This window comes from Dasypus novemcinctus, chromosome 26 (genome assembly GCF_030445035.2).
Source record: "Dasypus novemcinctus isolate mDasNov1 chromosome 26, mDasNov1.1.hap2, whole genome shotgun sequence".
Taxonomy (NCBI): Eukaryota; Metazoa; Chordata; class Mammalia; order Cingulata; family Dasypodidae; genus Dasypus; species Dasypus novemcinctus.
This window is the reverse complement of record NC_080698.1, coordinates 52,836,605-52,859,455: the sequence shown is the minus strand read 5'-3', so window position 1 is coordinate 52,859,455 and position 22,851 is coordinate 52,836,605. Positions and strand designations below refer to the sequence as shown.

At 45.5% G+C, this 22,851-nt stretch overlaps 1 protein-coding gene across 4 annotated transcripts in view; it reads right to left on the bottom strand.

Moving 5' to 3' along the window:
- Positions 1–22,851, bottom strand: part of XPC (XPC complex subunit, DNA damage recognition and repair factor) — a 57,371-nt gene that overhangs the window by 6,913 nt on the left and 27,607 nt on the right. For 2 of the 4 annotated variants that reach the window (XM_071212240.1, XM_004469160.3), the window contains 7 exons: positions 16,580–16,669; positions 14,871–15,752; positions 13,279–13,439; positions 10,916–10,997; positions 7,443–7,577; positions 7,192–7,361; positions 6,525–6,618 (listed from right to left, as the gene is read on the bottom strand). In XM_071212240.1, the coding sequence (XP_071068341.1) occupies positions 6,525–6,618; positions 7,192–7,361; positions 7,443–7,577; positions 10,916–10,997; positions 13,279–13,439; positions 14,871–15,752; positions 16,580–16,669 (1,614 nt within the window). Of the gene's footprint in view, positions 1–4,943; positions 5,169–6,524; positions 6,619–7,191; positions 7,362–7,442; positions 7,578–10,915; positions 10,998–13,278; positions 13,440–14,870; positions 15,753–16,579; positions 16,670–22,851 lie in introns of all 4 variants that reach the window. The other 2 variants (XR_011647566.1, XM_004469162.4) reach the window with 2 other exon arrangements.

Below are 22,851 nucleotides of genomic sequence, written 5' to 3'. Positions count from 1 at the left end.
GAGGTGGGACATTACCACTGACCCTGCAGAAATAAAAGATCATAAGAGGATACTATGAACAACTGTACACCAACAAACCAGACAAAGTAGATGAAATAGAAAAATTCCTAGAAACAAACAACCTACACTGATGCTACAAGAAAAAGAAGACCTCAACAAACCAATCACAAGAGACTGATTGAGAGAGTCATCAAAACCTCCCCAAATTGGACGTGGATTTGACTCAACTGACAGAGCATCCGCCTACCACATGGGAGGTCCAGGGTTCAAACCCCAGGCCTCCTGACCTGTGTGGTGAGCTGGCCCACGTGCAGTGCTGATGTGCGCAAGGAGTGCCATGCTACACAGGGGTGTCCTCCACGTAGGGGAGCCCCACGTGCAAGCAGTACACCCCATAAAGAGAGCTGCCCCATGCAAAAAAAGTGCAGCCTGCTCAGGAGTGGTGCCACACACATGGAGAGCTTATGCAGCAAGATGATGCAATGAAAAAGAGACACAGATTCCTGGTGCTGCTGACAAGAATGCAAGCAGACACAAAAGGACACACAGCGAATGGACACAAAGCAGACAACGTGAAGGTGGGAAGGGGAGAGAAATTTTTAAAAAAATTTTTTTTAATCTTTAAAAAAAACACAAAAGCTCCCCAAAGTGAAAAGTCAGAACCAGATGGCTTCACAGGTGAATTCTACCAATCATTCAAAGATGATCAAATATCAATCTCACTCAAGCTCTTGCAAAAAAAATTGAAGTAGGAAGAATGTCATCAAACTCATTCTATGAAGCCAACATCACCCTAATACCAAAACCAGATAAAGATACTACAAAAAAAGAAAATTACAGACCTATTTCTTTAATGAATATAGACGCAAAAGTACTCAATAAAATACTTGCAAACTGGATCCAAAAGCATATTAAAAGAATTATATGCCACAAACGAGTGAGTTTTATCCAAGTATGCAAGGGTGTTTCAACACAAGAAAACCAATTAATGTAGTAAACCACATTAATAGATTAGAAAATCAGGATACTCTTGATTGACAAAGCAAAGGCATATGACAAAACACAGCATCTTTTCTTGATAAAAGCACCCCAAAATAGGAATAGAAGTAAGCTATCTCAACATGGCAAAGTGTATATATGAATAAGCTACAGCAAGCATTGTTCTCAATGGTGAAAGACTGAAAGCTTTTTCACTGAGATGAGGAATAAGACAAGGATGCCCAATGTCACCACTGTTACTCAGCACTGTGTGAGATGTTCTAGCTAGAGCAATTAGTCAAGAAAAAGAAAAAAAAGGCACCCAAATAGGAAAGAAAGAAGTAAAATTTCACTGTTCACTGATGATATAATCCTGTCTAAAAAATCCTGAAGAATCCACAACAAAGCTACTTGAACTAATAAGATGAGTTCAGCAAAGTGGCGGGATACAAGATTAATACACAAAATTCAGTAACATTTCTATACACTATTGATGAGCAATATCAGGAGGAATTCAGAAAAAAATATATTCCCTTATAATAGCAACTAAAAGAATCAAATATCTAGAAATAAACTTAACCAAGGACATAAAGGACCTGTATTCACAAAGTACAAAACACTGATAAAAGAAATCAAAAAGACCTAAATAAATGCAAGGACATTCCATGTTCATGGATTGGAAGACTAAATATCAGTAAGATGTCAATTCTACGCAAACTCATTTACAGATTCAATGCAATGCCAATGAAAGTCCCAACAGCCTTTTTTGCAGAAATGGAAAAGTCAATTATCAAATTTATGTGGAAGGGTAAGGGGCCCTGAATAACCAAAAATGTCTTTAAAAAAAGATGAAGTTGGAGGACTCTCATTTCCTGACTTTAAATCATTACTTAGCAAACAGTGGTAAGAGATGCAAGGTACTAGTATAAAGATAGACATACTGACTAATGGAACCGAACTGAGAACTCAGAAATAAACCCTCACAACTGAGCTGGGCCAGAACAGTCTATTCAACAACTGGTATTAGAGAACTAGATAATCATTTCCAAAAGAAAGAAAGAGGACTCCTATCTCACACCTTACACCTTAAAAAATTAACTCAAAATGGACCAAAATTAACTCAAAATGGACCTAAATATAAAAGCTACAACCATAAAATTCCTAGAAGAAAATGTAGGGAAACATCTTCATGATTCCATGGAAGGTGGTAGTTTCTTAAACCTTACACCCAAAGCACAAGCTATGAAATAAGAAATAAATAAACAGGACCGCTTCAAAAGTAACACTTTGTTCGTCAAAAGACTTTGTTAACGGGGTGAAAAGGAAGTCTCCTCGATGGGAGAAAATATCCAGAAACCACATATCTGATAAGGGTTTGATATCCATATTATATAATAATATCATACAACTCAATGGTTAAAAGACAAGCAAGCCAATTAAAAAAGTGGACAAAAGGCTTGAAAAGACATTTTTCCAAAGAGGACGTGCAAATGGCTAAAACACACATGAAAAAAAATGCTCAACATTACTATTAGGGAAATGCAGATCAAAACTACAATGAGGTAAATTTCACACCTTATAGAATGGCCATTATTTTTTAAAAAACCAAAAAACCGGAAAACTACAAATGCTGGAAAGGATGTAGAGAAATAGGAAGACTGCTTCACTAATGGTGGGAATGTAAAATGGCACAGCCTCTGTGGAAGACAATTTGGCAGCACCCCCAAGAAGCTGAATATAGAACTGCCATATGATCCAGTAATCCTGTTATTAGGAATACATTCAAGAGAACTGAAAGTGAGGATGTGAACTGACATTTGCATATTGCTGCTCACAGCAACATTATTCACAATTGCTAAAATATGGAACCAGTCTAGGTGTCCATCATTTGATGAATGGATAAACAAAATGTGGGAAATACATAAACAATGGAATATAATGCTGTTATAAGAAATGAAATCAGGATACATGACAACATGGATGAACTTTGAGGATGATATGTTGAGTAAGCTAAGCCAGACACAAAAGGACAAATATTGTATGGTTTCACTAATATGAACTAAATACGATGAGTAAACTCAGAGATAAACTCTAGAGTATAGGTTACTAGGAGATAGAATGTGGGGTGAGAATCGGAGCTGATGCTTAATGTATACAGCATTATTAATAAGGATAATTGTAAAAATGTGGAAATGAACAGAGTTGATGGTAACATATTATAGTGAGTATAACACTGCTGACTTATAAATGAGATTGTGACTGAAAGGGATAGTCTTGGATGTAAATGTCAATTGAAAGGAAGCTAGAGAGTAATTTAGGGAATGTACAACAGTGATTTTGGTGGTAGATGAAGATTGTGGTTACAAGTATAAATATAAGGATATTCTTATCAATAATGAACTAAGGGTTCAAGAGTGACAATGACACCAACAATTCCATGAGTTACAGACCAGCTTGTATGGATTGGAGAGGTAAAGGAAAGAAGTAATAGGAGGCCTCTCCATTCCTTCACCTCACTTCCTTTGGATTCACAGATTACTGTTTCTCTTTTAGAAATGTGACCTCATAATAACAATAACTGAGGCAACAAAAACCACCATGGCTGTTCATTTGCTGGATCAGCTCTCTGGGATTGGCTGTGTGTTGGCCCTGTGGATGCAAAGTGAACTGTCAAGAGGGTGTAGAAGGCCCTGGCTCTGTCATTGGGCAGATCGGCTCCAAACTTAAGGTACTTGCCCAAGGTACTTCTCTGAGCCTCAATTCTCATGTCAAAATGAAGATACTAAAAAAACATTTCCCAACCAAACCAACCCTGGCTTCCTAAAGGCAGGCGTTTTTCACATGGGGATTTTGATTCCCACAGGATATGGTGACTAGCTAGCAGATGGTATTATGTCAAATTACTTATAAGGACACTTTGAGAAGTATGTTTGAACCACCAAAGGCATAGCCTAACTGCATTCTTCAGCAAAACAGTGCTCATACAGGTCCAGCTATACTAGAGAACCTGGCAAATCAAAAGAGGTTTAATCTTTTGACAGTAAGAGGAACTAAATTAATCCTTATTTCCTTTATTTTATAGGAGCAACATATTTACTTGCATAGCAAATTAAACTCTTAGAATCAGAGAACTGATCCTTTCATACATTTTGTTCTGTAAACTGCTTTTTGTTTCTTCTGGTTTTACATATTGTGGTATCTTTCTTTATCAATTTAAAAAAGAACCCACCCAAAAAGGTATTGTTAATATTCTATTTTTTCAGAAATTTTTATGTATATTTAAGTGTATGTAGTATATAATCTATATTCTACTTATCTTTCTAACTATAAACTCTATCCCTTTTTAAAACAAACAACAAAAAGAAGAGTCTTCTTTTACAAGTGTCAAGATATGGTGATACATGAGAAAATGACAACGAATGTGACCTATGGACAATAGTTAACAATAATACTGTAATATTTTTGCAGCACTGCAAAGATGATATATCAATTCTAAGGGATAACAATAGGTGAGGTAAGGAGGTATTTTTCCTTTTTGAATAATGAAAATGTTCTAAAATTGACTGAGATGATGACAATACAACTCTGTGATAAAAATGAGAAACAGTGAGTATACATTTTTAATGGATTTTACAAAGCATGGAATCCAGTGGTGGAAGAGGGGCTCTGGTTAATTGAACAAATATGAAAACATTATCTCGTGAACTATAACATATAATACTAATACAGGGTGTTACTAATTGAGTGGTGTGGCAGTTTGAGATTATTTATGAATCCCAAAAAGAGAAAGATGATGTTTGTAAACTAATCTGTTCTGGGTGTGATACCTTTGACTGTATTAAATTCAAAGGATTGACATTTACTTGATAAAATCAATTTAGAGCTTTTGATTTGACCATGTCAGTGAGGCATGACTCAGGTTGAGTCCCCACCCCCTTGGTGGGCCTATATAAATGAATACTCACTCAAGAAGACATACAGGGCAAGAGGATGTGGCTCAAGCGATTGGGCTCCCATCTACTATATGGACGGTCCAAAGCTCACTTCCTGGGCCTCCTGGTGAAGGTGAGCTGGCCCAAGCGGAGAGCTGGTTCACGCGAAGTGCTGACCCATGTGGCAACCTGGCCCAAGTGGAGTGCTGGCCCACGCAGGAGTGCTGGCCCAAGCAGAGAGCTGGCCCCAACGGAGAGCTGGCGCAGCAAGATGATGCAACAAAAAGAGACACAGAGGGGAGACAATAAGAGACGCAGCAGCCCAAGGAGCTGAGGTGGCGCAAGAGATTGAGCACCTCTCTCCCACTCCAGAAGGTCCCAGGATGGGTTCCCGGTGCCGCCTACAGAGAAAACAAGCAGACGCAGAAGAACGCATGGCGAATGGATACAGAGCAGACAATGGGGAGTGGGGGTAGGGGTGGGAATAAACAAATAAATAAACCTTTTAAGAAAATAGTATCCTTTTTGAAAAAAGAAGACAAACAAGACACAAGAAGAGAGATCTCTGTCATTTTTGATCCTCAGGCCCCAGGGAGAGATGAGCCATTCACCTGACAGTTCACAGCTGAGAAAGTCTGGAAAGAAACATGCCCTATGCCAGACACTGTATAGGAAGCCCTGAGGGACAGATAAGCCCTATGCCAGCCTAAAGGATGACAGCCGAGATTGATACAGGAAGCCCTGAGAGACAAGTTCTAACCAGGAGAGAGAGAGGACTGGAAACCTGGAGGGAAAGGAGAGACCAGGCTAAGATCAACAACCACTTTGCTTCAACATTTGGCAACTGACTGGTGAGAAAGCAACTTTGAGTTGGACTCTTTACAACCTTGTAACTGTAAGCTTATACCCCAAATAAATACCCTTTATAAAAACCAACAGATTTCTGGAACTTTGCATCTACAGCCCTTTAGCAGATTAATACAGGTGGTTGGGTGAAAAAATACACCAAATATAAGATATGGGGGGCTTTAGATAGTTCTTGTTTGTAACAAATGTTTCATAACAATGCAAGGGGTGGGCTGGGGTGTTGTACGGGAGCCCTGTATGATCATAAGCATGTTTATTTAGTAACTTCTCAACTTTTACTATACACTTTATGTGTATGCATGTATGTATGATATACTTCAAAAAAATTAAAACATAACAACACTGGTCTGATTTATAAAGTGTAACACTTGAAAGCCACCAAAACCCAAGGCCTTTTTCCTGGTTAGACTCATATGTTTAGGAGCTGAGACTCTAGGTCACCAGGACCAGGGCGAAGGGCAATTCCTTTCAAACCAGAGGCAGGTTTCAGCAGCAGGGGGCAGTCCCTGGAGGATGGGTCCAGATGGATCCAGAGGCTGGTGGGGGATTCTGAGGTGTGAGCAGGACCCTGTTTGATCCCGTGCTGGCTCCCCAGGGTGTCCTCCATGAAGTCCAAGCTTTAAAGCTCACCTACTCTATCCCCTTCTTTTATACGTGGGGGCGGGGGGGGGGGGAACCTGCCCCAACTGTGTGCTCGCCCCACCATTCAGTTTTCCACCTCAGGCCCAACCTGGCCAGGCTGCTCACCTCTTTCTCCTTCTTTTCGATGAGTGCCTGCTCATTTTCCCAGGCTGCCAGGAGCACGTCTTTGAATTCCTCACAGACTATGTACCCGTCCGTTCTGTGGGAGACACACCTGGATGAGCTCCCTCTCTGGGGCCCTGTCATACCACTCTGGCCTCCCTCCTCCCCTCTACGGGGGGGCAGCAGGCGCTCTGAAACACTCAGGGCCCTCGAGGATTTCTTGGGTCAGCCAGTCCACAATGTCGGCTGGCAGCTACTAACAGATGCCACCCATGCAGAAGGCAGGCCTCCTGGAAATAGGCACTGCATCTTCTTCCCCAGCCCTGCCTGTAAGAGCTGAGATGAGACACCCCCGCCATCCCTTCCCCCACCCACGCATGGCAGCACAGAGGTCACTAGCACTCAGGAAGGGTGCTGACCCTGCTTGGTCACTCCCAGGTAACAGTGTTTTAATCCAGCATTGGTAGGACACTGGCTTCCTTGGTCTTGCTACTTCTGGATGCAAGCTACAAGTGGTACAATGTGAAGGATGATCTTGTAAACCCAGTATAAAAACTTGAAAATAAGAGTCCCTAGGCCTCAACCTCCACCAGCCCAGACCAACTTTCCATTGCCAGCTCTGGACCCCTCCATCCCTCCTTTCAGCGTCCACCAAAGGCCCCTCACGCACACAGGATGGGAATAGCCTCCGTGGAAATCGAAGCCAGTGATGGCCTGGACACAGTCGATGTCCAGCTTGCGGGCCACACGATTAATGCTGGGCAGCTTCAGCTGGACACAGCCGACTGGCATCATGCTGGGCAGGAAGAGGTACACATTCCCAAATTCATTCCGAGGGACCTGTGGAGGGTGGGATGCCATTATTTGCCAGCAGAAGCACAGAGAAGTCTTGTCCTGGCCCCTTGTGAGCGCCGTCCTTACCTTCCCATCCACAGCCATCGGCGGCTGATACTCTTCTGTCTGCCATAGGCCAAAGAGGCCCAGGTCATTTTGGTCCCGCAGCTGGGGCTCAGCAAGGCGGGCTTTCCGGGCACGGTTGGAATAGCCTTTCACCATCTATGCCAGAGGAACAGCCACAATTTACAACAAAGGACTGCCATCCCGAATGCTTTCTGCAGAGCAGGCACCAGGCTCAGTGCTTTTCACCTGCTGGCTCATTTAGCCCTCAAAACAGACCAATGAGGTGGGTGTGCCGACAGTGCCAACCGATAGCCCACCAGCTAACACTCTCAGAATGCTCATTCTGTTTTAGGCACCATGTGCAGGGCTTTATGTGCATCAGTTTATTTCATTTTCTCCTCATACTCATACCCATGAGGTTGGCCCTATTGTCATCTCCCACTTTTCGCAAGAGGAACCTGGAATACTACAACAATTCACCTGGAGTCACCCAGGTCAGAAGGGGCAGAGCCAGTATTTGCACCCAGGAAGATTAAGTCCAGAACAAAATCATGCTCTGGACTTTGTTCACCGACGGGGAAGCTGAGGCTCAGAGATAGTCACTTTCTTAAGACCCATGGTGGGTCACGTGACAAGAGTCAGGATTTGAGCCCAGGTACCTATGTCTTTCTGTAGCTTGTAACTTATCACTTTAGGACCTGAGGTCATCTTATGTATCCTGGAAAGCACTGACAGTTGAGGACCCCTGAAATCTCCAGTGGCCAATACCAAGATTTTCACTGGGAAGTTCAAGGATGAGGGGGTAGAGATTGGCATAGAGGAGGCCTGCTCAACCCTGACGAGGAGGAGTGGCTCCTGCGCCTTGACATGCTACTTTTCCCACATGCAGCGGCTGGTCAACTTTTTAAGGGTCAGGTACAGTCCCTGTCGTGTATTCTTTTTCTTTTTTCTTCTGACTAAAATGCGAAAAATGTAAAAACCATTTGTAGATCAAGGGCCCTACAAAAACAGGACCCAGGTTGGCTGTGGCCTGCGAGCTGCGACCTGCTGACCCCTGGTCTGGGCCCTCCTGCCGTGGGGTCTGGACACACTGCCTCCACCACCCCTGAAGGCTTGGAGGGTACTGAGTTCTGGTGGTCTCCTTGTGAGGAAGCTGTTCACCCAGCAAAGTGCACGGACGATCTGCTAAGCATCGACCACAGATCATGCCGTGACACCTGTCATCAGGAACAGAGAGGAAGCAGTCTATGCTCTCCAGGAGCTCTGGCTCCTGCAGGGAAGGAGAGACAGGGTGAGGGGAGTGCAGGGGCCCCTCGGCCAGCCCTGTGGAGGAAAGAGGTCAAGAAAGACTGCTCATAACAGGTAAAGCTGAGCTGAGCTGAAGGACACGGGGGGGGGCAGGTAAACGGGGTTGGGGAGGGACAGCTGAGGTCGAAGGGACTTGGAGGCAAAAGCACGCAAGTGTGGGGACGTGTGTCTAGGGACATCAGCTGGGAGGATGGGGTTTAGGTGGAGGACAGGAGGCTGGAGAAGAGGCAGGACCTGAGCACCCCAGGTTTCATGTGCCAGTAAGGAATGAAGAACCTCAGGCTGAAGCCGGGAGGCTGCGGTGAGGGTGAGGTCAGCAGGCAGGGCAGCGATGCACAGAGCTTTGTGATCTGGGAAGTGCCCCGTGAAGGCATCGTAGGGAACGGATGGAGATGGGGGGGCCAGAGGCAGAGGCTGAACAGGAGGCCGTGGCTGGAGCTGGGACCCTGGGCGTCAGAACAAGGGAGAGATTTACAATATTTGGGATTGTTACTGGCCCCCAGTCAGGTGGGGCTACTGAACGCCTGAAATGTGGCCAGTCTAAATTGAGGTGTATTGAAAGTGTACAACATACATTGAGTTTCCATAAAATAGAAGGTAATGAGTTATGAAACTATTGTGGAGTTAAGATTCATGCATATGGATCAGTCACATAGTTAAATAACGTTTTAAAATATAAGTTACATGTTGAAATGATTATATTTTAGATATGTTTGAATATATAAAGATATTATTAAAATTTCACCTGTTACTTATTTTACTTTTTTAAATGTGGCTACTAGAAACTATAAATCCGCATTTATGGCTCACACTCTGTTCCTATCATACAGTGCTAACCTAGAATGAACACACTGGTGAGACAGTGAGAAAAACCAAACAAAGGTGAGGGGTTCTAGGGAAACCCTGCAGTCCCTCAGGTCGGAGCAGGCAGCACACGGCCCTCAAGCCTGGGAGTGACCTGTGGTGAATGCCCGCAGCCCCTTCCCACTACACTGAGGCCTCTCCACTCCCCAGGGCCTTCCCATCCCAAAGTGCTCTTCCCAGGGACCTGACAGGAAAGGAAAGACATTCTGTGACTGGCCACGTTCTCCCCTGGAGTAACTGAGCTCTGAGTCCTGTTTAGAAAAGCCTTTTGAGGGATAGTACTGAAATCCTCCTCTCTCTTGGACAGCTGATCTGGTTGAGAGCAGCAGAACAGTGTGAGAGACAAAAACAGAATAGAGGCAGGGCCTGGGCCCGACTGGATGCTGCCACTGGACTGACTGCACGGCTGTGGGCAAGCCATTTCTTCCTTCTGAGCTCCTGCCCCTCAGCCATAAAATGGGCATCATGATGCCAACTCCTATGGTTTGGTTAGACAACTGAGATCAGAGAGACATAAAATGCTTGATAAGGCGGTAGACTTGGCCCAGTGGTTAGGGCGTCCGTCTACCACATGGGAGGTCACGGTTCAAACCCCGGGCCTCCTTGACCCGTGTGGAGCTGGCCCATGCGCAGTGCTGATGCGCGCAAGGAGTGCCCTGCCACGCAGGGGTGTCCCCTGCGTAGGGGAGTCCCACGCACAAGGAGTGCGCCCCGTAAGGAGAGCCGCCCAGCACGAAAGAGAGTGCAGCCTGCCCAGGAATGGCGCCACCCACGCTGAGAGCTGACACAGCAAGATGACACAACTAAAAGAAACACAGACTCCCGTGCCGCTGACAACAGAAGCAGACAAATAGACGCAGCAGACAGACACAGAGAACAGACAACCAGGGTGAGGGGGAAAGGGGAGAGAAATAAATCTTTAAAAAAAAAAAAAAAAAGCTTGATGTACCATCCAACAGAAGGGATCTTTGTGACCAGTGAACACATCCATACAAAGCAGGGCTCTGGCCCCTCAGAACAACCCAGTAACAGTTCCCATCTTCAAGGCCATTGTGTGCCCAACAGGAATCCGAGGGCTGCTTTGTGGCCTAGATTTCTTGCACGCTCTGAAGATCCAGCCTTTACAAATTCCTCATGAATAAGACATAATTGAAAAGCTTTTCTCCTCAAATCCTTCCCAAACCGAAGCGTCAGAGACTTAGAGATTCCTACCCTGGATAGCCCCTCAGCAACCCTCAGCCACCACTCCTCCGCCCTCAGCTCTTCCACCAACCTTAGTCCTGAGACCCTCTGCCACCCCCGGCTCCCCCAGCCCCTCTTACCTTATAGGGCACTTCTCCGAGCCTCACCACTCTTGCTTGTTTCAGCCACGTGTCCCTGGAGTGCAAGGTATGCACACAATCCCTATCCCGGCCAACACAGGGAGACAAAGGACAGACTCAGCTGATGCCCCACCTTGGGGAGTGCCTTAGGCACCGGAACCTGCAGACCTGCAGTGCCTCAGCACCTGACGGGAGGGCGCGGCCCTATTCCTCTCTCCTCAGGCCCTGGAGCAGGCCTGCCCTAAAGGACGCAGAGTACCTGCGTTAGGCAAACAGCCTCTGATTTTGACTTGCTGTCTTTTGAGGGGTGGGTCCACTTATCAATCTGACCTATCTGGAGTTATTTTGTCTCTTAGGCTTCACGTCTCACTGCCCTTCCTGCCATTCCTAGGTTTTCCCCTCGTCTGCTCTCCAGATCCCAAGGATGAGGGTCCCCTTTGCAGAGGACAGGCTGATGGGAGCTGAAGCAGGGCAAGTGCGGCTACCCACCAGTGAGTCAGCACCCACTGTGGGTCCAATCTGGGCTGAACACCAGGTGGGGAGGGGCGAGTGTCCAGAGAAGGGGAAAATAAATTCAAAAGACTTTATGATAAGGTTAAGAAATTATCATGGAGCAGAGCAGATGTAGCTCAAGTGGTTGAGCACCTGCTTCCCACGTATGAGGTCCTGGGTTCAATCCCTAGTACCCAGAAAAAGTGAAATTACCATGGAATTAAAGACTCATGCACAAGGAACAGTTAAATGATTGATGGGAGCCTGTGATTATGGGCAGACACACTCTGGCTCCCCTCTCTCCACTGCTAAGAGCTATACCATGGCCCTGCAGTGCTACTTTCCTATGAGTTGCAACCTCCTTTCCTGCCTGAGCCTGCTCTGGCAGGTCATGTTCTTTTCTTCTTTTATTTATATCTATTTTTCCTCTTCTTCTTTAGCTTGAACCCCTCAATTCTGTCATGACAGCAGGGCTCCAACAAGCAAAAGCATCAAATTTCCTTCTAGAACAGAAACCAGGCCGTTTACCTACCCCAAGTTGGAGGCAGGATTTTGGCACAGCAGGATGGATACAGGTCAAATCCTGGCTGTGTGTCTTCTGAGCTGGGTAACCTTGGACAAGTCACTTTATATTCTGTGCCCTGGTGTCTCCATCTGTCACCAGGGATAAGGAGCTCTGCATCTTTTCTACCTTGCAAGGTTGCTGGGAGGACCAGACACTTCCCAAGACGCTTTCTTTGTTGAAAGCATCACTGTGACAGAGCTCAGAGCTCCACCTCCACCTTCCACTGGACGAACCAGAGAGTCATCATGCTCTGGCCATGGCCTTGAGACAGGGGCAGAGAAGGCAGGGGCGAGAAGGGCCGATGCACCGGCTCATCTGGACATTCCTGGGGAGAGTAGTGGGGAACTGGACCCAGCCCTTGCAAGATAAATGTCATCCACTGACATGTCCAATCACTGGCCTCTCTGGTGCTGACCCAGTGCTCTCTTCTGCCAGATGTCCTTTCTCCCAACTACTGTGCATGTTCACGGAGGAAGCCTGGGTTGTCCTGCCTGTCAGGAGGCTTGGGCCCTGAGCTGCCTCTGCCTCTGGCTGATGAGGTCTCAGAATGGTAAAGCCTCTGCCCTGGCTGGAATCCAGTCCTTCCTGACAAAAGCAAAGCCCTGAGGAGAGGGTCCAGTGTGACTCCCTGACGGCCTGGCAGCAGGAAGTGGTCCTCAGCCAAGGGCTCAGACCACCTACTCTCAGGAGGTCCCCAGATCTGCTTTTTCTCCGCCTTTTCCCCCCTTACCCCTTACCTTCTGCTTTCCTATTTATTAAGAACATCCCTTATTTTTTGGTCTTGTATTTCAGTGTTTTTAAAAATCACTATTTTTATTTGCCTTCTATTGCTATTGCTTAGAATTCCCCTTTCTGCTTCTCCTCAACTTAAAAAATTATATTCTTATTAAGATGCGTTCAGATTTAATTCTGTATATAGTTCACATTCATTTTTTTACTCTTACTCCACTCATGGTTTAACTTTCATTATTAATTGCTATAGTCCTTCCTTCTGTAGGTTTTTAACTTTTCTTTGAGGAGTGTGTTCTTTATTGCCCTATCCTAAATCTTATTTGTCCTATTTTTCACTCCGTCCGACCCCAACCACTCTGTTTTTTCTATTTTTAAATCCCGGTTGTTTTAATTTTTAAGTTTTTATCATGTCTATAAATGCCCACACACCCTACAGCACATGCACATGATAGCAAATCCCATGAAAATGCCACCGACACAGGGTATGAGCTCCCGTTCCCGGTCCCTTGTCCAGGAAGAAGGTTGCTAACCCCAGGCCACCGAGGCCACAAGGGCATGTGGCTCCTCCACGCACCTGGAGTAGACGGCTTCTCCACGGCAATACCCAAGGATCGCAGCTGTCTCAGGATAGATGGCCTCATACTTCAGCAGGTGCCTCTTCAGGGCGTACAGAGGGTGGTTCTTATAAATGCCAATGGCAGTGGGCAGAGGCTGCTCCAGGTGCTTTGCCTGAAACTGCAAAGACCAGAGAAATGATGGCAGGTGTGGTACGTAGAGGAAGAAGAGGGGTCTGAGGTGGACAAGCGCTGGACTAACTTGTTCTGACACCAGGCGGTGGAGAAGAGGTTTCACAGACACTAAGGATTTTGTAACTGCCTTTGTAGCTCTGGCCATTAAAGAAGTTTTGGAGGAACCAAAAACTATGAAGAACCAAGGTGTGGCTCATGGCAGCTTTGAAAGTCATCCACCTATTCCCAGCCCTTACACACCTTGACCAACCCTAGCCAATCAGTGCTGCTAGTAAAGATTTCAAGGAAAAACAAGGCCTAGCTTTCTTAAGGACAGAGGACCGTTCTCAAACCTGTACCGTGGCACTGCAACAGGAGACCCCTTGACTCTGCTCTCACTGGGAAGTGACCTAAGTTATCAACAGCCTGAGACTTTTCTCTTAATCCACTATAATCAGTGTGAGTTCTGTTTGCACTTCTTTAAACAATCTGATTTGTCATCTTGAGGTCAATTCCACTGCTGGAAATTCACATCTTGTTCAGCAAGGTCTCTTATGCTTTCCTTTAACATCTCTTCAAATTCCCCTAATAGCTTAATAAGAATTAACAATGCGAGTAGCCTGGAGTTGAGGGCCCTCTGCATACTGAAGCTCCCGTTAAGTAAATGACAACACTACCTGCTTAATTCCCATTAAACCTGTCACTGCTAAATAAATGAACCAAGAACACTCCCAGAGCAAGCTCTTAATGTGGGATGAATTGTGCCATCACAGGGAACACTAAATAAATCCCCATTTTACCCATCCTGAAGGACAGGTCTTCTGTAAACCTGGGCATGTTCTCAGGTGGAAATGCCAGGCTCCACCCCAAGTGAAAGGAGCTCGCGCCCTCTGCCTGGGGTCAGGGGATGGTTCTAGGACCAAGGAACACAAATGTTTGAGAAGTCCCTGCTTCCCAGAGTGCCTTCTACCAGACTGAAGAGACAACCTCGTTCCCAGTCCCTCTCTTCCCAGGAGATGAGGTTTTCTCTGCACGAAGGGCTGTGTATGTGTGTGCACACACACCCACGCCGGGAAGGGGGTGACAATTCTATTGATGACTTATTTCTCGTTTCACTCACTCAGGACTAGTCAGATGATTTGCATAAATTATTTTCAAACTCCAAATTTATAACTGGTTAATAACTATAAGCACACTGGCTTCAAAATCAGATAAACCTGGATTCAAATACCAAGTCAGTTCATCTCTCAGAACCCTAATTTTTTCTTACTGGTAAAACTAAGGTAATAATAATCCTGCTTTAGAGTGTAACTGTGGTAATTAAAGAAGACAAGACATTAAAAAACCCAACACAGTGCCAGGCGTATATGAGTGCTCAAAGTGGGAAGAGCTTGAACAGCCTTGCCTGGGTCTCTGTCTGTGGCAGCCAAGGCCTTACCTCCAATTCCTCTTTCTTCTCCCTCTCCACAAATGGGCTCTGGTAGGGCCTCAAGGTCTCGGCCCACCACTCGGCATTGACACGGCCCTTGCGGGTCGCTGTCATCCAGGCTGGGTCATACCTCTGTGTGATGTCTCGGGCGCAGCCGTCACTGTCGATGCCCACGACGTAGGTTATGGGCTTGGTGGCGTACTTGTAACAGGTCAGAGGCTGGCCCACCACACCATGCACACAGTCCACACATACCCACCTCTCCTCCTGCTCGCAGAACACTTCAAGCCACTGGTCTTTGCCAGTTGCTTTCCCTCTTTCTGCCTCCTCACCATTACTAGAAAAGTTCTTGCTTCTCTTACTGCTTGAAGAGCTTGAGGGTGCTGCCTGAGAGCCTGGCTGCTTTGTGTGGCTTTTACGCCGGGTCCTGGAGTCACTCTTGGAAGCTGCCTTTGTTCCTGGAGGAGCCAGGGCCCTCCTCTGCCTCGGGAGGTCAGATTCAAAATTGTCATCAGATAGACTATGCGCTTCCCCGCTGGAGAGCTCAAAGTCAGAGCCACTGTCAGCCTTGTCACTCCCACTGTCCTCTTTGTAAGACACAGTGGAGGCCACCCGCCGCTGTCGGCCATGCCGACGTCTCTGGGAGCTCTCTTCCTGCTGTCCTCCCTCATCCTCATCCTCACTGCTGGAGGGCTCTCGCCTTTGCTTTCTGCCTGTAGTGGCCTTGCCCCTCTTTCCTTTGGTCCTTGGATGGCCAGTGCCCTTAGAAAAGGTTTCCTCTTGTTTTGTTCCTTTGCTGGTCTTTGGTTTGGTCTGGTTTTCTGGAACTTGGCTGGAAACTTCTGAGGAGCCTCCAGGAACCTCTGTGGGTCTCTCCTCAGGTTTCTTTCCCTTAAACAGAAGAGGAGATTTTGCTATTTTTTTCCCCCTTTTTTGCTAATGATGAGATAGAAATTCTATAACCTAAGAGGGTTAGTCACTGGCTAGAGAACCAGCATATGCAAGATGTTCCCAGCTCCTGCAATGATCAAGTGGCTATCCCTGAGGGAAGTGAGAAAGTATTAGCTAAAGCAGGTAGCACCCTGCATAAGGCCAGAATATAATTCTTTTCACCCTAAACTGTGGCATAGGGGAAATGGGAAAATCTGGATTCCAATTCCAGTTCTGTCTCTTGTTATATGATTTAGGTGAATTCTTCAACAGCTGCATCTCAGTATCCTCAGCAATAATAATCACTACCTTGCATGTGCTAACACGTGCAAACAAATATTTACTGACTCGATAAAGAATAAGTAAATTATTAAAGTCAACTTCTGGATTACTGGGCTTCAGATAATGCCAACACCCCAGTGAGTTCAGCATTTGCCCTCCATCTGGGAGCACCTCAAAATTCAGAGTCCTTCATGCATCATCACTCCACGCTGCTAAGGACGGGTACCAACCCACCCCATTACGGACAGAAACTAAAGCACCAAAGGCCCAGACCTTTTGCAGGCCACTTGGCATCCGTGAGGCCAACCACCCATGAAGCTCGGGTCACTGGACACCCACTCGTAGGTCCAGGCTTCCCCAACCCAAGTTCAGAAGGACCTGCGCTCCATGAATACCGGCCTTTACAAGTATTCTCAGTACCAATTTGCTGGTTTGTTTTAAGTTTGATAATTTCTCTCTCCTCCCTGAAAAACTACCCCTTTCTGTGGGAGTCCTGAGGACCTCACCTTTGTTGCTGGTAATTTCAGAGGAATCGGCTGCAGAGACAATACCAATCGGCTCAGGAGCTGCAGGGCCCGGAGAATCAGCAGAAATATCTGTGATGGAAATAAGCAGCACATTTATCTTAAGTAAGGATCTGTCTAGTTCAGCGGTGCTTGTTGTGGTGCTTCTTTATAACAGAGAAAAGATGGAAACAACTAAATTGTCTGACAACCGATTACTGGAACCCTTGACACTATTTACAATCGATGCTGCAGGACTTCTGGGAAGATGGCGTTGGAAAGCAGGCAGGGCTCGACTCTCACAAAAATAACCGAGGAAGGGCCAAAAGCAGCTTTGGGGAGCTGCAGACCAGGAGAGTGCTGTGCACTCCCCAGGACAGCGAGGGACAGACAGATGAAGAAACCGAAATGAAAATTGTGAGTTACTAACCCCCATGACTGGGAACAGCACCCACCCCACCCTCAAGATGTGCAGCATGCATAAAACCCGTGGCTCACTGCCGCAACTGAGAGGGGGACAGACATCTTCCTCCCTGGAAAGAGGGAGGGTGAGACGGGCCAAAGAATGATTTCTCTTCAGCGAATCTGGCCTTCAGAGCTCGCTTCAAATCCCAGCTCTGGCCAGACCAGAATCACAGGAAATTGAAGTTTAAGTCACCCCCATAGAAATATTTGCTGACATGTACCATCTGCTGGCCAGCCAGGAAGCTACAAGCAGAAAACCACTTTCAGGTAGGCCCTGGCCTTACTCTGGTAACATAAGCTGGGCAATTTTAAATACTTAGAATAAGATAAATAAAAAATCAAGGAAGAGCCCCGGGTAGTGTTGCTCCTGTGGGCTAGAGACACCCAGGTCCTACGGTCATAGCAGATGGCTCTGGAATTCAGTGCCTTGCCAGTGGGCCCTACATTGGAATTTGTACTCTTGAGTGTGATGGACTTGGACTCAGATGTGACTGCTCTACACATGCCTCTTCTGTCCCTTTTACTGAACCTGTGGTTGGCACTGGGGTTAGTGTATGCCCAGGAGACTTGAACCTCTGGGCTGTCCATGTGCCAGCTGGGCCCTGAGCCTCAGGAGAGTTGCAGCACCTACTCTCCCGTTCGTTGGACTTACCTAGGTCAGCTGACAGGGAGGTGAGAATGGACCCTGGGATGACAATGTCCACTCCACATCCAAATCCAGAGGGGGCTTCAATCCCATATAGCTGATGGATGGGAGTCTCCTGCTGGCAGTAATAGACTCTCTTGGTTCCTTGGTGTGGTGGTTGACCATCCTCATCACACTAAGGAACCAAGAAAGTCTGCAGGCATGAGAGTCCCATCCACCAAACATATGTGATCGAAACCCCCTCTCAATTGAGAGGTGGAATGGGCATCACCACCCCAGGGTCCTCAGGATGGAGGAATAAAATATGGATTAGAATGGACTTACTGGCATTCTACTAGAATTATTGTGACCCCACCAGTGGAAGAAATATCATTGATGTGGAGACAGGGCCACTGGAGTTGCTGAAGGCAGAGAGAGGGAAAAGGAGGTGTGATAAGGGGCCGTTTTTGGGACTTGGAGTTGTCCTAAATGATATTGCAGGGATAGATACAGGATATTATATATCCTGCCATAACCCACTGAATGGACTGGGAGAGAGTGTAAACTATAATCCATGTAAACTATAATCCATGCTGTATAGCAGTGCTCCAAAATGTATTCATCAAATGCAATAAATGTACCACACTAATGAAAGAAGTTGTTGATGAGTGAAAAGTGGGGGGTATGGGGAGTGGGGCATATGGGAACCTCCTATATTTTTTAATGTAACAATTTGTGTGATCGATTGTATCTTTTAAAAATAAATAAAAAATATATTTTTAAAAAATCAAGGAAGAGCCAGGAAACAAACCACTAGGCAGGAGAGAGAAACTGATCATCAGACTAAATTCACCAACGTATTGAGATGCCTGGACATAAGCAAAAAATTACAAGCCGTTCCAAGGAACTGGAAGGATGGCCCAGCCATAGAAACAAACCAAAAATCCAGATGAGACAAAACACAAGATTTAAAACAACGAATCAATGATAATTATACGAATCTCCTAAACCAATTCAAGTTGAAGGAAAATATGACTAAGGAGATAAAGAATAGGTGGCTGCACTGATGACCCTGAGCAGCAGTTGGCTTCTTGCGCGGAGGCATGGAGTTGGAGATTCAGATTCGAATCTCTTCTCCCTGCCCTTCTGGTCAGCAAGGCAAACCTTGTTCCTACTCACTGGAATTCAGCTCTGATTTTCAACCTCTCTTCCTCACACTTCCAGAACACATTCCTATTCCAAAACTGATTTTATAAAGACATTTTAAACGTAATGATGCAAATAAGGAGTCGAGATGAAGAATGATAAGTCAGAAGAGGAGCAGAGCAGCAGCTCCCTGAATAAGAATGAGACTCGGGTGAAAATGGAGCCTAAGGAGGGTGCAGATGACTGCTGAGCAGGGGGACTGTGTGGTGAGGATGATAATGAAGACTGGGGGACAACCAGACAGAGTTGAGCAAGGATGATGAAGAGGCAGAAGAAGGGGAGGATGACACAGACAGTGCCAATGGCAGCAATGATTTTTAAGCACACACTGGGGTTTAGAAATCTTATCCCATTATTTCTTTACTTTGGTGCTTGTTTAAGATCAAATTTTTCACCAGATGCACTCCCTAGTATCTTCAGCATATGCTCACTCGTCTCCCCATTTGTATTCTTCCCAAGTTCATTAATTCATAATGTCCTGGGAAGCAGACTTGGCCCAGTGGTTAGGGCGTCCGTCTACCACATGGGAGGTCCACGGTTCAAACCCCGTGCCTCCTTGACCGGTGTGGAGCTGGCCATGCGCAGTGCTGATGCGTGCAAGGAGTGCCGTGCCACACAGGGGTGTCCCTGCATAGGGGAGCCCCACGCGCAAGGAGTGCGCCCTGTAAGGAGAGCCGCCCAGCACGAAAAAAAACTGCAGCCTGCCCAAGAATGGCACCGCACACACGGAGAGCTGACACAAGATGATGCAACAAAAAGAAACAGATTCCCAGTGCCACTGATAAGGATAGAAGCAGTCACAGAACACACAGAGAATGGACACAGAGCAGACAATGGGGAGGTGGGAGAGGGTAGAGAAATAATTTTTTTTTAAATCTTAAAAAAAAAAATAATTTCCTGCACTTAGTCCCACTTTCGTTGTTGAATACAATGCTACACTGTTATATACAATGTGTATACACACACACAGACATATGTGGTTTATTACACTAATTGATTTTCCTTCATTGAAAAACCCTTGCATACCTGGGATAAAACTCACTTGGTTTTGGTATATAATTCTTTCAACGTTCTTTTGGGTTGTCTGCAAGTATTCTGTTGAGTATTTTTGCATTTATGTTCGTTAAAGATACTAGTGGGTATCTTTTTTCTTTTTTTTGTAGTATTACTCTAAATGCATTATTTACTTCCACCTTACTCTTTGGTTTTCATATGTCATATCATATTTTTGTCTTTTTACTTTTTTGGTTATCCTTTTCCTATTCTTTCTTCTATACTCTCCTCCTGGCCTCTCTCCTGTCTTTTTATTTCAGGTTCTAGGGGCTCCTTTAATATTTCCTGCAAAGGCGGATTCTTTTTTTACACTCTCTTAGTTTCTCTTAGCTTGTGAATATTTTATTCTCACCTTCATATTTAAAGGACAATTTTGCTGGATAAAGAATTCTCAGCTATCGGTTTTTCTCTTTCAGTATCCTAACTGTATCATACCACTGTCTTCTCACCTCTGTGGTTTCTGAAGAGAAATAAGCGCTGTCTTACTAGGAGTCCCTTGTATGAGATGGTTTGCTTCTCCCTTGCTGCTCTGAAAATTTTCTCTTTATCTTTGACATTTGTCATTCCGAGTAGTATATGTCTTGGAGTAGGTCTATTTAGATTTATTCTGATTGGGATTTGCTGCACTTCTTGGATATGTGAGTTCATTTCTTTTGTGAGATTTGAGAAATTTTCAGCTGTTATTTCTTCAAATACTCCTTCTGGCCCTTTTCCCTTCTCCTTCCCTTCTGGAACTCCCATGACATGTAAGTTGTTGCTTTTCATGTTTTCATTCAACTCTTTGAGGCCCTGCTAAATTTTTTCCTTTCCTTTCTCTCTTCAACTTCAGTTGTTCTGTCTTGGTATTGCTTATTCTTTCTTCTATTATTTCGAGTCTCCTGTTGTATGCCTCTAATGTGTGTTGTTGTTTTTTTAATATTTATTTCTCTCCCCTCTCCTTCCCCCCCCCCCGTTGTCTGCTCTCTGTGTCCATTCACTGTGTGTTCTTCTGTGTCCACCTTCATTCTTATCAGGCAGCACTGGGAACCTTTGTCTCTCTTCATTGGGTCATCTTGCTGCGTCAGCTCTCCATGTGTGTGGCGCCACTCCTGGGCAAGCTGCATTTTTTGCACAGGGTGGCTCTCCTTGCGGGGTACACTCCTTCCACATGGGGCACCCCTACGCAGGGGTCACCTCTGCATGGCACAGCATTCCTGAGTGTGGCAGCACTGACTATGGGCCAGCTCATCACACAGGCCAGGAGGCCCTGGGTACCGAACCCTGGACCTCCTATATGGTAGGCAGACGCTCTATCAGTTGAACCACATCTGTTTCCCTCTAAAGTGTTTTTGATCTCACCTTTGTGTCTTTCATTCCCATGAGCTGCTACTTTTCTGTTCAGGATTTCAAATTCTTCTTTGCACTCACTCAATGTCTTCTTGATGTCATTTATCTCTTTAGTCATATTGTCTTTCAACTCATTAATTTGATTTTGGAAATTTGTGTGCATCTCACTAATTAGCTCTCTCAAATCCTGCGTCTCTTCTGGGGCTTTAATATATTCCTTTTCTTGGGCCATGACTTATATTTTCTTAGCATGGCTCATAATTTTTTACAGATGTCTAGGCATCTGATTAGGATGTAGTTTACGCAGATGCTCCATTTCTCTCTCATTTGTAGGGATTTAGTGGCAGGAAACTATTTGTTATCACTGCTCTTTGATTCTTGGCTTGACCTGGATTGTTAGAATTGTCCTTGTTAGTTGCTCAAAACTGGGCTCTGGACCCGATAACTGGTTGCAGACCTGTTTCCCAGGGTCTTTGGGAGGGAAGCCATAAAGGCCGGAAGAAGCCTTTTACTTATTTTTTATTTTCTTATGTGCCCTTCCTTGGTCTAGCAGCAGATGGCGGTCTTTGGCAGCTCTCAGTTCAGTGCCGGGTGGGAGTGTATTTGCTGTGACACAGACGGGATCAATGTAACAGAGCTTCTGTCTGTAAGCTAAGAGCCTTGATTATTCAAACTTTCTCAGAGACAGTTCTCCATCCTTTTCTGGCAGACCCCTACCTTTTCCCAGTTGGGAAAGTCGGAAATATTTCCACTCCCCTCTGAGTCCTCTACAATCAGTACCGGTTAGCAGAGAAGGAGACTGGGAGGATTGCATGTCTTTAGTCCCATGCTGGTTCCCAAGGCAAACAATGGCACAGCCGCATCCAACCTGGAAGGGCTCCAGGACACAGCAGACCAAATTCGTGAATTAACAGCTGAGTCAGCCTTAGGCTGTGTCCCTCTCTCCCCACTTTCCTGGGATGGTGGATCCTTGTAGCCCCCTTTGACTATAGCCTCAGGCCCAGAGGCCTGAGCATTCTGAAGTGTCTTTAGTGTGGGGAAGGGTGCCGACAGCAGCAGCTGATGGTTTCAATTCACAGTTCTGTCCTCGCAACTCCCCTCCTTTGTCCCTCTCCTCTGGGTGTTGTCCAGTCTTCACCTGGTGACTAAACCCTAGAAGATCTTTTTCCAGGCTGTTTCAGCCTATCCTCTAGCTATTTTTCTGGAGGGGAAGAAAATCCCATGTTTTTCTAGTCCATCGTCTTCCCAGAAGTAGCTACAGCAATTACGGTAGATAAAGAAATAAAAGGCACCAAAACAGGAAAGGAAGAAGTAAAATTTTTGCTCTTTGCTGATATGATCCTATATCTAAAAATCCTGAAAAACCCCTAAGAAAGCTACTAGAAGAGTTCAACAAAGTGGTGGGATATAAGAGTAATATGCAAAAATCAGTAGCATTTCTATACATTACTGATAAGCAATCTGAAGAGGAAATAAGAAAAAAATTCCATTTATTTTAATAACTAAAACAATCAAATATTTAGGAATAAACTTAACCAAGTGCATAAAGGACCTGTATTCAGAAAACTACAAGAAATTGCTAAAAGAAATCAAAGAAGAC